Source organism: Heptranchias perlo, unplaced genomic scaffold (genome assembly GCF_035084215.1).
Source record: "Heptranchias perlo isolate sHepPer1 unplaced genomic scaffold, sHepPer1.hap1 HAP1_SCAFFOLD_798, whole genome shotgun sequence".
NCBI classification, from domain to species: Eukaryota; Metazoa; Chordata; class Chondrichthyes; order Hexanchiformes; family Hexanchidae; genus Heptranchias; species Heptranchias perlo.
The window spans coordinates 29,935-43,877 of record NW_027139833.1 but is presented as its reverse complement, the minus strand read 5'-3'; the positions used below and the strand labels follow the sequence as shown (position 1 = coordinate 43,877).

The 13,943-nt window shown below is 57.2% G+C and overlaps 1 protein-coding gene across 1 annotated transcript in view; it reads left to right on the top strand.

Moving 5' to 3' along the window:
* LOC137319282 (uncharacterized) overlaps positions 1-9,714 on the top strand; it is a 39,782-nt gene extending 30,068 nt beyond the window's left edge. Inside the window, exons 8-13 of the mRNA XM_067981570.1 lie at positions 1,215-1,367; positions 4,762-4,912; positions 5,708-5,848; positions 6,907-7,004; positions 8,671-8,820; positions 9,381-9,714. Coding sequence (XP_067837671.1) covers positions 1,215-1,367; positions 4,762-4,912; positions 5,708-5,848; positions 6,907-7,004; positions 8,671-8,820; positions 9,381-9,420 — 733 coding nt within the window. The 3' untranslated portion in view covers positions 9,421-9,714. The remainder of the gene's footprint in view (positions 1-1,214; positions 1,368-4,761; positions 4,913-5,707; positions 5,849-6,906; positions 7,005-8,670; positions 8,821-9,380) is intronic.
* Positions 9,715-13,943: the final 4,229 nt, after the last annotated feature.

Below are 13,943 nucleotides of genomic sequence, written 5' to 3'. Positions count from 1 at the left end.
TCATTCAATCAGATCATGGCCAGGCTTGGTCAAAAATCTATCCATCTCCGCCTTGAATACACTCAACAACTGAGCATCCACAAGGATAGAGAATTCCAAAGATTCACAACCCTCCGAGTGAAGAAATTCCTCCTCATCTCAGTCTTGAATGGCCGACCCCATATCCTGAGACTATTCCCCCTCGTTCTATACTCGCGAGGTGGAGGGGGGAACGTCCTCTCAGCATCTACCCTGTGAAGCCCCCTCAGAATCTTATACGTTTCAGTAAGATCACCTCTCGTTCTTCGAAACTCGAGAGTCTCGGCCCATTCGACTCAATGCCTCAAAATGGCAGCCCTGGAGTTGCGAGGGGATTCAACCTTGGCCTATCAGGTCAGGCTTCTTTACCCAGATCTCCGGGGGGGGTGGGGGAGGTGAGCTTGGTGGGGGAGGGGGCCGTGTTTACTCCGTTACATTGGGGGAGAGGGGGTGGGCGAAGAGGCTCCTCTCATTACAAGCCTGGTCTTGAGGGGTGGGGGAAAGAGGCCTTGCTGCCACACGGCCTTGAGTTTGGGTGGGATTGCGGACAATGTCAAGGGTCGTCCCTCTGATTCCTGTACCAGGTGCCCCCCCCCGGCAGATGGACAACACCCTGCATTTATAGCGCCTTTAATGTGGTAAAACCTTCCCATAGGGGCTTCAGGGAGCGATCACCAAACAAAATTTGACCTCTGAGTCATATAAGGAGATATTCGGACAGGTGACCAAAAGCTCGGTCAAAGAGGAGGTTTTAAGGAGGGGAGAGAGGGAGGGGGGAGAGGTTTAGGGAGGGAATCCAGAGCTTAGGGCCCAGGCGGCTGAAGGCACGGCCGCCAATGGTGGAGCGATGGGAATCGGGGAGATGGACAAGAGGCCGGAATTGGAGGAGCGCAGAGATCTCGGAGGGTCGTAGGGGGTTACAGAGATAGGGAGGGGGGGAGGCGAGGGCCCGTGGAGCTAATGTCGGTCCAGCGAGCACAGGTGGGTGATGGGTGAACGGGACTGGGTGCGAGTTAGGATACGGGGGGGACAGCAGATGAGTTGATGGTTACAGAGGGTGGAAGGTGGGAGGCGGGCCAGGAGAGCATCGGGATAGTCGGGGGGTCTGGCGGTGTGCACGTAGGGGGATCGGAAGGGAGCAGGGGGTCAGCTCCAGGTAATTTGTTGCCCCTGCTCTCTTCCCCCCGCCCCAACAGATGTACATGGTGCTCCTGGAAGTGGAGGAGATCGAAGGGAAGCTCTTATTGGCTGGAGACGACCAACGCACCAGGCTGTGTGAGAAACGGTGAGCGCAAGGTGAAGTGGATCTTCGACAGTCTGAAGGTCACCGAGCATGAGGACGATGAAGAGTAAGTGGACTTCAAACTAACAGGACCGGGTCTCAGTGTGTTAGATGCACTGTCCTTTCCCCCTCTGGGACCGGGTCTCACAGTGTGTTAGATACACTGTCCTTTCCCCCTCTGGGGCCGGGGTCTCACAGTGTGTTAGATACACTGTCCTTTCCCCTCTGGGACCGGGTCTCACAGTGCGTTAGATGCACTGTCCTTTCCCCCTCTGGGACCGGGTCTCACAGTGTGTTAGATACACTGTCCTTTCCCCCTCTGGACCGGTCTCACAGTGTGTTAGATACACTGTCCCTTTCCCCCTCTGGGACCGGGTCTCACAGTGTGTTAGATACACTGTCCTTTCCCCCTCTGGGACCGGGTCTCACAGTGTGTTAGATACACTGTCCTTTCCCCCTCTGGGACCGGGTCTCACAGTGTGTTAGATACACTGTCCTTTCCCCCCTCTGGGACCGGGTCTCACAGTGTGTTAGATACACTGTCCTTTCCCCCTCTGGGACCGGGTCTCACAGTGTGTTAGATACACTGTCCTTCCCCCTCTGGGACCGGGTCTCTCAGTGCGTTAGATACACTGTCCTTTCCCCCTCTGGGACCGGGTCTCACAGTGTGTTAGATACACTGTCCTTTCCCCCTCTGGGACCCGGGTCTCACAGTGTGTTAGATACACTGTCCTTTCCCCCTCTGGGACCGGGTCTCACAGTGTGTTAGATACACTGTCCTTCCCCCTCTGGGACCGGGTCTCTCAGTGCGTTAGATACACTGTCCTTTCCCCGTCTGGGACCGGGTCTCACAGTGCGTTAGATACACTGTCCTTTCCCCCTCTGGGACCGGGTCTCACAGTGCGTTAGATGCACTGTCCTTTCCCCCTCTGGACCGGGTCTCACAGTGCGTTAGATACACTGTCCTTTCCCCCTCTGGGACCGGGTCTCACAGTGTGTTAGATACACTGTCCTTTCCCCCTCTGGGACCGGTCTCACAGTGTGTTATATACACTGTCCTTTCCCCCTCTGGGACCGGGTCTCACAGTGCGTTAGATGCACTGTCCTTTCCCCCTCTGGGACCGGGTCTCACAGTGCGTTAGATGCACTGTCCTTTCCCCCTCTGGGAGCGGGTCTCACAGTGCGTTAGATGCACTGTCCTTTCCCCCTCCTGGGGACCGGGTCTCACAGTGCGTTAGATACACTGTCCTTTCCCCCTCTGGGACCGGGTCTCACAGTGCGTGAGATACACTGTCCTTTCCCCCTCTGGGACCGGGTCTCTCAGTGTGTTAGATACACTGTCCTTTCCCCCTCTGGGACCGGGTCTCATAGTGCGTTAGATACACTGTCCTTTCCCCCTCTGGGACCGGGTCTCACAGTGCGTTAGATACACTGTCCTTTCCCCCTCTGGGACCGGGTCTCACAGTGCGTTAGATACACTGTCCTTTCCCCCTCTGGGACCGGGTCTCACAGTGTGTTAGATACACTGTCCTTTCCCCCTCTGGGACCGGGTCTCACAGTGCGTTAGATACACTGTCCTTTCCCCCTCTGGGACCGGGTCTCACAGTGCGTTAGATACACTGTCCTTTCACCCTCTGGGACCGGGTCTCACAGTGTGTTAGATACACTGTCCTTTCCCCCTCTGGGACCGGGTCTCACAGTGCGTTAGATACACTGTCCTTTCCCCCTCTGGGACCGGGTCTCACAGTGCGTTCGATACACTGTCCTTTCCCCCTCTGGGACCGGGTCTCACAGTGCGTTAGATACACTGTCCTTTCCCCCTCTGGGACCGGGTCTCACAGTGCGTTAGATACACTGTCCTTTCCCCCTCTGGGACCGGGTCTCACAGTGCGTTAGATACACTGTCCTCTCCCCCTCTGGGACCGGGTCTCACAGTGCGTTAGATACACTGTCCTCTCCCCCTCTGGGACCGGGTCTCACAGTGCGTTAGATGCACTGTCCTTTCCCCCTCTGGGACCGGATCTCTCAGTGCGTTAGATACACTGTCCTTTCCCCCTCTGGGACCGGGTCTCTCAGTGTGTTAGATACACTGTCCTTTCCCCCTCTGGGACCGGGTCTCACAGTGCGTTCGATACACTGACCTTTCCCCCTCTGGGACCGGGTCTCACAGTGCGTTAGATACACTGTCCTTTCCCCCTCTGGGACCGGGTCTCACAGTGCGTTAGATACACTGTCCTTTCCCCCTCTGGGACCGGGTCTGAGTGTATTAGATGCACTGTCCTTTCCCCCTCTGGGACCGGGTCTCACAGTGCGTTAGATACACTGTCCTTTCCCCCTCTGGGACCGGGTCTCAGTGTGTTAGATACACTGTCCTTTCCCCCTCTGGGACCGGGTCTCAGTGTGTTAGATACACTGTCCTTTCCCCCTCTGGGACTGGGTCTCAGTGTGTTAGATACACTGTCCTTTCCCCCTCTGGGACTGGGTCTCAGTGTGTTAGATACACTGTCCTTTCCCCCTCTGGGACCGGGTCTCAGTGTGTTAGATACACTGTCCTTTCCCCCTCTGGGACCGGGTCTCACAGTGCGTTAGATACACTGTCCTTTCCCCCTCTGGGACCGGGTCTCTCAGTGCGTTAGATACACTGTCCTTTCCCCCTCTGGGACCGGGTCTCACAGTGCGTTAGATACACTGTCCTTTCCCCCTCTGGGACCGGGTCTCTCAGTGTGTTAGATACACTGTCCTTTCCCCCTCTGTTATGTTACCAGACATCCTCAACCCTTGTGGTGCTGGAAAAGTTTGGTGTTTTTCTTTTATTTGTTCACGGGATGTGGGCGTCGCTGGCGAGGCCGGCATTTATTGCCCATCCCTAATTGCCCCTTGAGAAGGTGGTGGTGAGCCGCCTTCTTGAACCGCTGCAGTCCGTGTGGTGACGGTTCTCCCACAGTGCTGTTAGGAAGGGAGTTCCACGATTTTGACCCAGCGACGATGAAGGAACGGCCGATATATTTCCAAGTCGGGATGGTGTGTGACTCGGAGGGGAACGTGCAGGTGGTGGTGTTCCCATGTGCCTGCTGCCCTTGTCCTTCTAGGTGGTAGAGGTCGCGGGTTTGGGAGGTGCTGTCGAAGAAGCCTTGGCGAGTTGCTGCAGTGCATCCTGTGGATGGTCCACACTGCAGCCACGGTGCGCCGGTGGTGAAGGGAGTGAATGTTTCGGGCGGTGGATGGGGTGCCAATCAAGCGGGCTGCTTTGCCCTGGATGGTGTCGAGCTTCTTGAGTATTGTTAGAGCTGCCCTCACCCAGGTGAAGGGACCAACGTTGGGGTCACTGCGTAGATGGAGTGGGGTACCCTCTCACAAATGGGTCTTGTCGCCCGCCAGCGTCGTGGGGGAGGGCGTGTTTTGGGGGGCCGTCGCATTTAAGCGTCGCCTGACGGCCTCGTGCCTTTGCTCTCCCGTTCCAGAGAGTCTGACTTCTCCCAGATTCTGAACATCTGCAAGGGGAAGAAGCTGCTATCTCGCCTGCTCCCGGTTCTGCGGCCCGCCAACGGGCTTGAGGTGGTGCTGGCCATTGCTTCCCACTTGCCCGACTTGGTGCAGGAGGACACTGATCAGGTGAGGAGAGGGGCTGGGGGGAGGGGTCTTTGCTTCATTTGGTGGTGGCCTCCATAACGTTGGGGGGGGGGCCCCAAGTAGCTCCTCCGTCTCGCGGGCTCAATCTCCCTGGGGTGTCCCTCAGACCCAACCTTCTGGCTCTCCCTCCGTCGTCCCTCGATTGCCCCCTTCCCCGTCTCCCTCCATCGCCCCCCCCCACTGCCCCGTTTGAGAACGAGCCCTCAACCAGGAGCTTAAGACGCCTGAGGCTCGGCGGCTTCGTCCTGATCGCTGTCGAACTCCTTGAATGTTCCTGGGCTTCGTTGCTTTTGGAGGACATCGTTTTGGTCCAAGTTGGTTCGAGCCCCGTGATCCAGGACCGGAGGAGGGTCCCGAGGGAGCTCCGCGCCGTCGGTTGCGGTGGGGGGCACCCAACGTGACCGAAACCCACCCCCTCGGACGTGGCCGTCTTGCCACCTCTCCCTCCCCGTGTCTGTACGAAATGGCCGTCACCTTTCCCTATCTATCCGTGCCCGAGCTTCCCGATCTCTCCTTGCCCCGAGGAGTCTTGCGGATGCGACGAGGGTCTCTGTCAACCTCTCCGATCGAGTGGCTGACCAGCCGAGGGTAGCCTTGTGTGTCCGTGTCCTTGAGGTCAAAGGTTGTCTCAGTACAAGCCAGTCCTTCACATTGGGCAAATAGTCAACTTATTGTGTTTTTTCTCTCTTTCATCTCTTGCTCCCACTTTCACTCCCTCCACCCCACCCTGGCGCACGCTCTGTCTCTGTCTCTGTCTCTGTCCCCACCCCTCCCCAGGCCCTACCGCTGCTGTTTGACCCGTTGACACTAATTATCGGTGGCCTGTCCTTCACGGAGATGATTGAGGTCCTCCAGGAGTTGACCACCAATCTTCCTGGGACCACAGGGAGCTCACTGCGACCGGTCTTCCAGAACAAGGTACGGGGAACGTCGGGAGCAGCCGTCCCATCGGGGGGGGAAGGGGGTGGGGGGTCAGTGTGGAGAAGGGAGCGGGGTTAGAGGAGGGGGCAGACGGACGGAGGGGGGATTGGGGAGGACAGATGGACAGAGGGGGTTAGGGGAGGGGACGGACGGACGAGGAGGGTTAGAGGAGGGAGAGCAGGGTGCGGGGAGACGGACGGACGGACGAGGGGGGGCTCGGGGAGACCGGGGGGGACGGACGAGGGGGTTTCGGGGGGGACGGACGAGGGGGTTTCGGGGGGACGGATGGACGAGGGGGTTTCGGGGGGACGGATGGGAGAGGGGGGGTTTCGGGGGGACGGGAGAGGGGGGTTTCGGGGGGACGGGAGAGGGGGGTTTCGGGGGGACGGGAGAGGGGGGTTTCGGGGGGACGGGAGAGGGGGGTTTCGGGGGGACGGGAGAGGGGGGTTTCGGGGGGACGGGAGAGGGGGGTTTCGGGGGGACGGGAGAGGGGGGTTTCGGGGGGACGGATGGGAGAGCGGGGTTCGGGGAGACGGATGGGAGACCGGGGTTCGGGGAGACGGACGGACGAGGGGGGGTTTCGGGGAGACGGGCGGACGGGAGAGGGGGGTTTCGGGGAGACGGGCGGACGGACGAGGGGGCGCTTCGGGGAGACGGGAGGACGAGGGGGGGTTTCGGGGAGACGGACGAGGGGGCTCGGGGAGACGGACGGACGGACAAGGGGGCTCGGGGAGACGGACGGACGAGGGGGCTCGGGGAGACGGGCGGGCGGACGAGGGGGCGCTTCGGGGAGACGGGCGGACGGACGAGGGGGGCTCGGGGAGACGGACGGACGGACGAGGGGGGCTCGGGGAGACGGACGGACGAGGGGGGCTCGGGGAGACGGACGGACGGACGAGGGGGGCTCGGGGAGACGGGACGGACGGACGAGGGGGGGGCTTCGGGGAGACGGGGGGGGGGCTCGGGGAGACGGACGGACGAGGGGGGTGCGCTGCTGGTCTGCGTTGGAAAGTCCTGGAATATTTTTTTTCCATTCTCTCTTTCTCCCTCCTCAGTTCAGCATCTCCCTCCTGTACGCCCTCCTGAGCCACGGTGAACAGCTCCTCTCTCTCGACACTCGAATGGAACCTGGCATCGGTGACTTCAAGAAATGGTGAGTCACAGAGAGGCCGGCCGAGACTCTCCGAGCGCTCCCTCGGCGCCGCCCCCTCCGACAGCGCGGCGAGCTCCCTCGGCGCCGCCCCTCCGACAGCGCGGCGAGCTCCCTCGGCGCCGCCCCTCCGACAGCGCGGCGCGCTCCCTCGGCGCCGCCCCCTGGATTACGGGGCTGGAGCGAGTGGGGCTCGAACCCACGACCTCGGAGCGACGGTCAACGGGCTGCACTGCTGACCCCGGCCACCATCAGGCGCTGTTGGACCAGTGGTCACTCCAGGAAGCTCACCGTCGCCCTCTGTGCGGGGAGCCGGTACTGCAGCAGGGGAATGGTCGAATTTCTCAGCACAGGAGGGGAGGCCATTCAGCCCCTCTTTCCTGCTCCGCCATTTGATAAGATCATGGCTGATCTGTGATCTAACTCCATATACCTTCCTTTGGCCCATATCCCTTAATACCTTTGGTTGCCAAAAAGCCTGTCGATCTCAGATTTAAACTTAGCAATTGAGCTAGTATCAATTGCCTTTTGCGGAAGAGAGTTCCAAGCTTCTACCACCCTTTGTGTGTAGAAATGTTTTCTAATCTCGCTCCTGAAAGGTCTGGCTCTAATTTTTAGACTGTGCCCCCTACTCCTAGAATCCCCAACCAGCGGAAATAGTTTCTCTCTATCCACCCTATCCGTTCCCCTTAATATCTAATAAACTTCGATCAGATCACCCCTTAACCTTCGAAACTCCAGCGAATGCAACCCCAATTTGTGTAATCTCTCCTCGTAACTTAACCCTTGAAGTCCGGGTATCATTCTAGTAAACCCACGCTGCACTCCCTCCAAGGCCAATATGTCCTTCCGAAGGTGCGGTGCCCAGAACTGCTCACAGTACTCCAGGTGTGGTCTAACCAGGGTTTTGTATAGCTGCAGCATAACTTCTGCCCCCTTGTACTCCAGTCCTCCAGATAGAAAGGCCAGCGATCCATTAGCCTCATTGATTATTTTCTGCACCTGATCATGACACTTCAATGATCGATGTACCTGAACCCCTAAGTCCCTTTGGACGTCCACTGTTTTTAACTTTTTACCATTTAGAAAGTACCCTGTTCTGTCCTTTTTTTGATCCAAAGTGGATGACCTCGCATTTGTCTACATTGAATTCCATTTGCCACAGTTTTGCCCATTCACCTAATCTATCAATATCGCAAGCACAGGCCAGCTCTCCAATTAATCCCGCTATCCCTGCTTTCTCCCCCATACTGGTTGGGCCTCAGCTGTAGTATTGTGTCCGACTCTGGGCACCGCACTTTAGGAAGGATGTCCAGGCCCTTGGAGAGGGTGCGGAGGAGATTTACCAGAATGGGAGCAGGGACGAGGGGACCTCTGTTTATGTGGAGAGACGGGAGAAGCTGGGGTCGTTCTCCTCCAGAGCGGAGAAGGTTCAGGGGCGATTTAATCGAGGTGCTCAAAATCATGAGGGGGTTTTGATGGGGACTTGCAGAGCAATGGGGAAAGAGCAGGAGGAGTGGGATTAATTGGATCGCTCTTTTCATGATCTGATTGAATGGCGGAGCAGGCTCGAGGGGCTGCATGGCCTACTCCTGCTCCTATTTCGCCTGTACGAGAGTCGGGGTCTGACGTCTCTCCAAAGGGCTAACTCCAACCACCTCCGCCCTAGGACGGACACCATCTTCCTGGTTGCCAAGGAGCTCGCTCAGGTCCCCCAGTCTTCGGTGGCCGAGCCCCTCAGCCTTCCCAGCAACCTGCTCTCCCTCTTCTGCCGTTACGTCGACAAGCAGATGGTCCACAAACTGGAGGACAAGATGGAGTGAGTATGACCTTGTGTGTTGTTTTGGGCGCCACACTTGAGGAAGGATGTCGAGGGTTTGGAGAGCGCGGGGTGGGGGGGCCGGAGGAGACTGGCCAGAATGGTTCCAGGGATGAGGGACCTCAGTTACCTGGAGAAACTGGGCGGGGGGGTTCTCCTCCGAGCAGAGAAGGTTAAGGGGAGATTTGATCGAAGCGTTCGAAATCCTGAAGGGGTTTCGATCGAGTAGATAAGGAGCAACTGTTTCCAGTGGGCAGGGGGGTCGGTGACCAGAGGACCCAGATTTAAGATAATCGGGGAAAGAGCCGGGGGTGGAAGATTTTTACCCCATGAGTTGATATGACCTGGAAACTCACTGCCTGAAAGGGTGGTGGAAGCAGATTCAATAATAACTTTTGGATAAAGTGAGGGCTGGGGATGAGGCTCGCTCAAAGAGCGAGCACAGGCACGATGGGCCGAATGGCCGCCTCCTGTGCTTGTATCGTTCGATTTCCTTTCCAGAGCTTCACCGCGTTGCGATTTGCGTCTAGACTGTCTTCACCCTCCTCCTCCTCCTCCAGGTCCTCCGTCTCGGGCTCGTACCCAGCCATCCCTTCATGAGTAGCCAAGCCCAACTCTTCCCGTGACCAGGATTGGGTCGAAGGGGCGACGAAGGTGCAGTCAAGAGCCCCCCCCCTGCCCCGCCGTTTTTTAATTTGAGGTGAATCGCCAGGATTGCCACGTCCGAGTCAGCCGGCGGAGCGAACAAAGAGCTCGCTGTTCGAATTGGCGACTTCCTGACTTGGAAATTGCGGCCATCTTTGCAAATAGACGTTATTTTTTTTGTTCGTTTTGTTTCTGTGAATCACTTACCGAATTTGTACAGCACTTGCAAAAGAGGAAAAATAAATGAGACGTGACTGACATCTCTCCCTCTCTCTCTGCGTCTTAATTTCGCTCTTTGGCGGAGGGGTGGAAGGCATGATGGGAAGGGTTTTTCTGCCATGTCTCCTCCTCCTTTGGCCTTCCGGTAGAGGCGAGCCCCAGGACATCGCTGCAGGAGCTCCTCAGGGCAGTGTCCGGGGCCCGACCGTCTTCAGCTGCTTCATCAATGACCTTCCCTCCATCACAAGGTCAGAAATGGGGATGTTCGCTGATGACTGCACAGTGTTCAGTTCCATTCGCAACCCCTCAGATAATGAAGCAGTCCGAGCCCGCATGCAGCAAGACCTGGACAACATCCAGGCTTGGGCTCATGAGTGGCAAGTAATATTCGTGCCAGGCAACAACCATCTCCAACAAGAGCGAGTCTAACCACCTCCCCTTGACATTAAACGGCATTACCATTGCCGAATCCCCCACCATCATCATCCTGGGGGGTCACCATTGACCAGAAACTTAACTGGACCAGCCACATAAATACTAGGGCTACGAGAGCAGGTCAGAGGCTGGGTATTCTGCGGCGAGTGACTCACCTCCTGACTCCCCAAAGCCTTTCCACTATCTACAAGGCACAAGTCAGGAGTGTGATTGAATACTCTCCACTTGCCTGGATGAGTGCAGCTCCAACAACACTCAAGAAGCTCGACACCATCCAGGACAAAGCAGCCCGCTTGATTGGCACCCCATCCACCACCCTAAACATTCACTCCCTTCACCACCGGCGCACTGTGGCTGCAGTGTGGACCATCCACAGGATGCACTGCAGCAACTCGCCAAGGCTTCTTCGACAGCACCTCCCAAACCCGCGACCTCTACCACCTAGAAGGACAAGGGCAGCAGGCACATGGGAACAATACCACCTGCACGTTCCCCTCCGAGTCACACACCATCCCGACTTGGAAATATATCGGCCGTTCCTTCATCGTCGCTGGGTCAAAATCCTGGAACTCCCTTCCTAACAGCACTGTGGGAGAACCGTCACCACACGGACTGCAGCGGTTCAAGAAGGCGGCTCACCACCACCTTCTCAAGGGCAATTAGGGATGGGCAATAAATGCCGCCCTCGCCAGCGACGCCCACATCCCATGAACGAATTTTTAAAAAAGAGCCCTTGGGGAGAGACAGGAGGCCATTAAGAGTCAGACACCGAGAATGGGACTGAAGATCGAAGGAGCTCCCATTGTTTCAGGACGTTCCCAAAGTGTCTCCCGGCCAATGGAGGACTTTTTTTGACGTGCGGTCACTGTTGTAATGTGGGAAACGCGGCAGCCAATTTGCGCACAGCAAGATCCCACAAACAGCAATGTGAGAATGACCCAGATCATCTGTTTTTTTTCAGTGATACTGGTCGAGGGATAAATATCGGCCCCAGGACACCGGGGAGAGCAAGGGGGAAGTTCTCCCAATAGCGGCCGTGGGATTTTACGTCCAGCCTGAGAGGGCAGACGGGGCCCTCGGTTCAACGTCTCCTCCGGAAGACGGCCCCTCCGCCGGTGCGGCGCTCCCTCGGCACGGCACGGCACGGCCGGGCCTGGATTACGAGTGCTCGTGTCTCCAGAGTGTGGGCTAGGCTCGAACCCTCGACCTCCTGACGCCGAGAGGAGGAGGAGGAGGAGGAGGAGGGGGGGAAGAGGTACCGAAGGGAAACCGCACGAGAAGCTCGGACGCACACAAGTCCGGACCGAGCTTCGCGTGTGTTCCCTGCGTCAGCCGTGGCTCACTGGGTCCCTCTTCGGCCCTCTTCCCCTTCCCACCCCGTGTCAGAAGGTCGTGGGTCATCCTCGAGGCCCGACACTCCCCCCGCCCCCCGGTTTCCCTCACTCTTTGCGCAATTCCCTCACTCTCTTGCGCAATTCCCACACGAGCACTCGTAATCCAGGCCCGGCCGTGCCGTGCCGTGCCGAGGGAGCGCCGCACCGGCGGAGGGGCAGTCTTCCGGAGGAGACGTTAAACCGAGGGCCCCGTCTGCCCTCTCAGGCTGGACGTAAAATCCCACGGCCGCTATTGGGAGAACTTCCCCCTTGCTCTCCCCGGTGTCCTGGGGCCGATATTTATCCCTCGACCAGTATCACTGAAAAAAAACAGATGATCTGGGTCATTCTCACACTGCTGTTTGTGGGATCTTGCTGTGCGCAAATTGGCTGCCGCGTTTCCCACATTACAACAGTGACCGCACGTCAAAAAAAAGTCCTCCATTGGCCGGGAGACACTTTGGGAACGTCCTGAAACAATGGGAGCTCCTTCCATCTTGGAAATGTCCCTCTGCGTTTTCAATCACCGCATCTCTCGCAATCTCTCGGGACATGTCTCCCCTCGGTGTGAGGGTCAGAGGGGATGGGCGTTGTGTCACGTCCCATTGGAGCTGTGCGAGAGGGGGGGATGGAATGTGGCAGGGCCCTGAGGAATCTGGCCGGGGGACGCGACAGGTCAGGCTGCGGCCTGCGGGTGGGACAGCTGGCGGACACGCTCCCAGCCCTGCTGCCAACCGGAAACTGGCCCAATTTTTCACTCGGAGAGCACAAGGCACTGCTCAAAGTGTTGGGAATCAGACACCGTCCCTTCAAACACTCCCGGGGCAGATACAGGGTAAAGCTCCCTCTACACTGTCCCGTCAAACACTCCCAGGGCAGGTACAGGGTTAGATACAGAGTAAAGCTCCCTCTACACTGTCCCATCAAACACTCCCAGGGCAGGTACAGGGTTAGATACAGAGTAAAGCTCCCTCTACACTGTCCCGTCAAACACTCCCAGGGCAGGTACAGGGTTAGATACAGAGTAAAGCTCCCTCTACACTGTCCCATCAAACACTCCCAGGGCAGGTACAGGGTTAGATACAGAGTAAAGCTCCCTCGACACTGTCCCATCAAACACTCCCAGGGCAGGTACAGGGTTAGATACAGAGTAAAGCTCCCTCGACACTGTCCCGTCAAACACTCCCAGGGCAGGTGCAGGGTTAGATACAGAGTAAAGCTCCCTCCACACTGTCCCGTCAAACACTCCCAGGGCAGGTACAGGGTCAGATACAGAGTAAAGCTCCCTCTACACTGTCCCATCAAACACTCCCAGGGCAGGTACAGGGTTAGATACAGAGTAAAGCTCCCTCTGCACTGTCCCATCAAACACTCCCAGGGCAGGTACAGGGTTAGATACAGAGTAAAGCTCCCTCCACACTGTCCCGTCAAACACTCCCAGGGCAGGTACAGGGTTAGATACAGAGTAAAGCTCCCTCTACACTGTCCCATCAAACACTCCCAGGGCAGGTACAGGGTTAGATACAGAGTAAAGCTCCCTCTTCTACACTGTCCCATCAAACACTCCCAGGGCAGGTACAGGGTTAGATACAGAGTAAAGCTCCCTCTACACTGTCCCATCAAACACTCCCAGGCCAGGTACAGGGTTAGATACAGAGTAAAGCTCCCTCTACACTGTCCCATCAAACACTCCCAGGCCAGGTACAGGGTTAGATACAGAGTAAAGCTCCCTCTACACTGTCCCATCAAACACTCCCAGGGCAGGTACAGGGTTAGATACAGAGTAAAGCTCCCTCTACACTGTCCCATCAAACACTCCCAGGGCAGGTACAGGGTTAGATACAGAGTAAAGCTCCCTCTACACTGTCCCATCAAACACTCCCAGGCCAGGTACAGGGTTAGATACAGAGTAAAGCTCCCTCTACACTGTCCCATCAAACACTCCCAGGGCAGGTACAGGGTTAGATACAGAGTAAAGCTCCCTCTACACTGTCCCATCAAACACTCCCAGGGCAGGTACAGAGTTAGATACAGAGTAAAGCTCCCTCTGCACTGTCCCATCAAACACTCCCAGGGCAGGTACAGGGTTAGATACAGAGTAAAGCTCCCTCTACACTGTCCTATCAAACACTCCCAGGGCAGGTACAGGGTTAGATACAGAGTAAAGCTCCCTCTACACTGTCTCATCAAACACTCCCAGGGCAGGTACAGGGTTAGATACAGAGTAAAGCTCCCTCTACACTGTCCCATCAAACACTCCCAGGGCAGGTACAGGGTTAGATACAGAGTAAAGCTCCCTCTGCACTGTCCCATCAAACACTCCCAGGGCAGGTACAGGGTTAGATACAGAGTAAAGCTCCCTCTACACTGTCCTATCAAACACTCCCAGGGCAGGTACAGGGTTAGATACAGAGTAAAGCTCCCTCTGCACTGTCCCATCAAACACTCCCA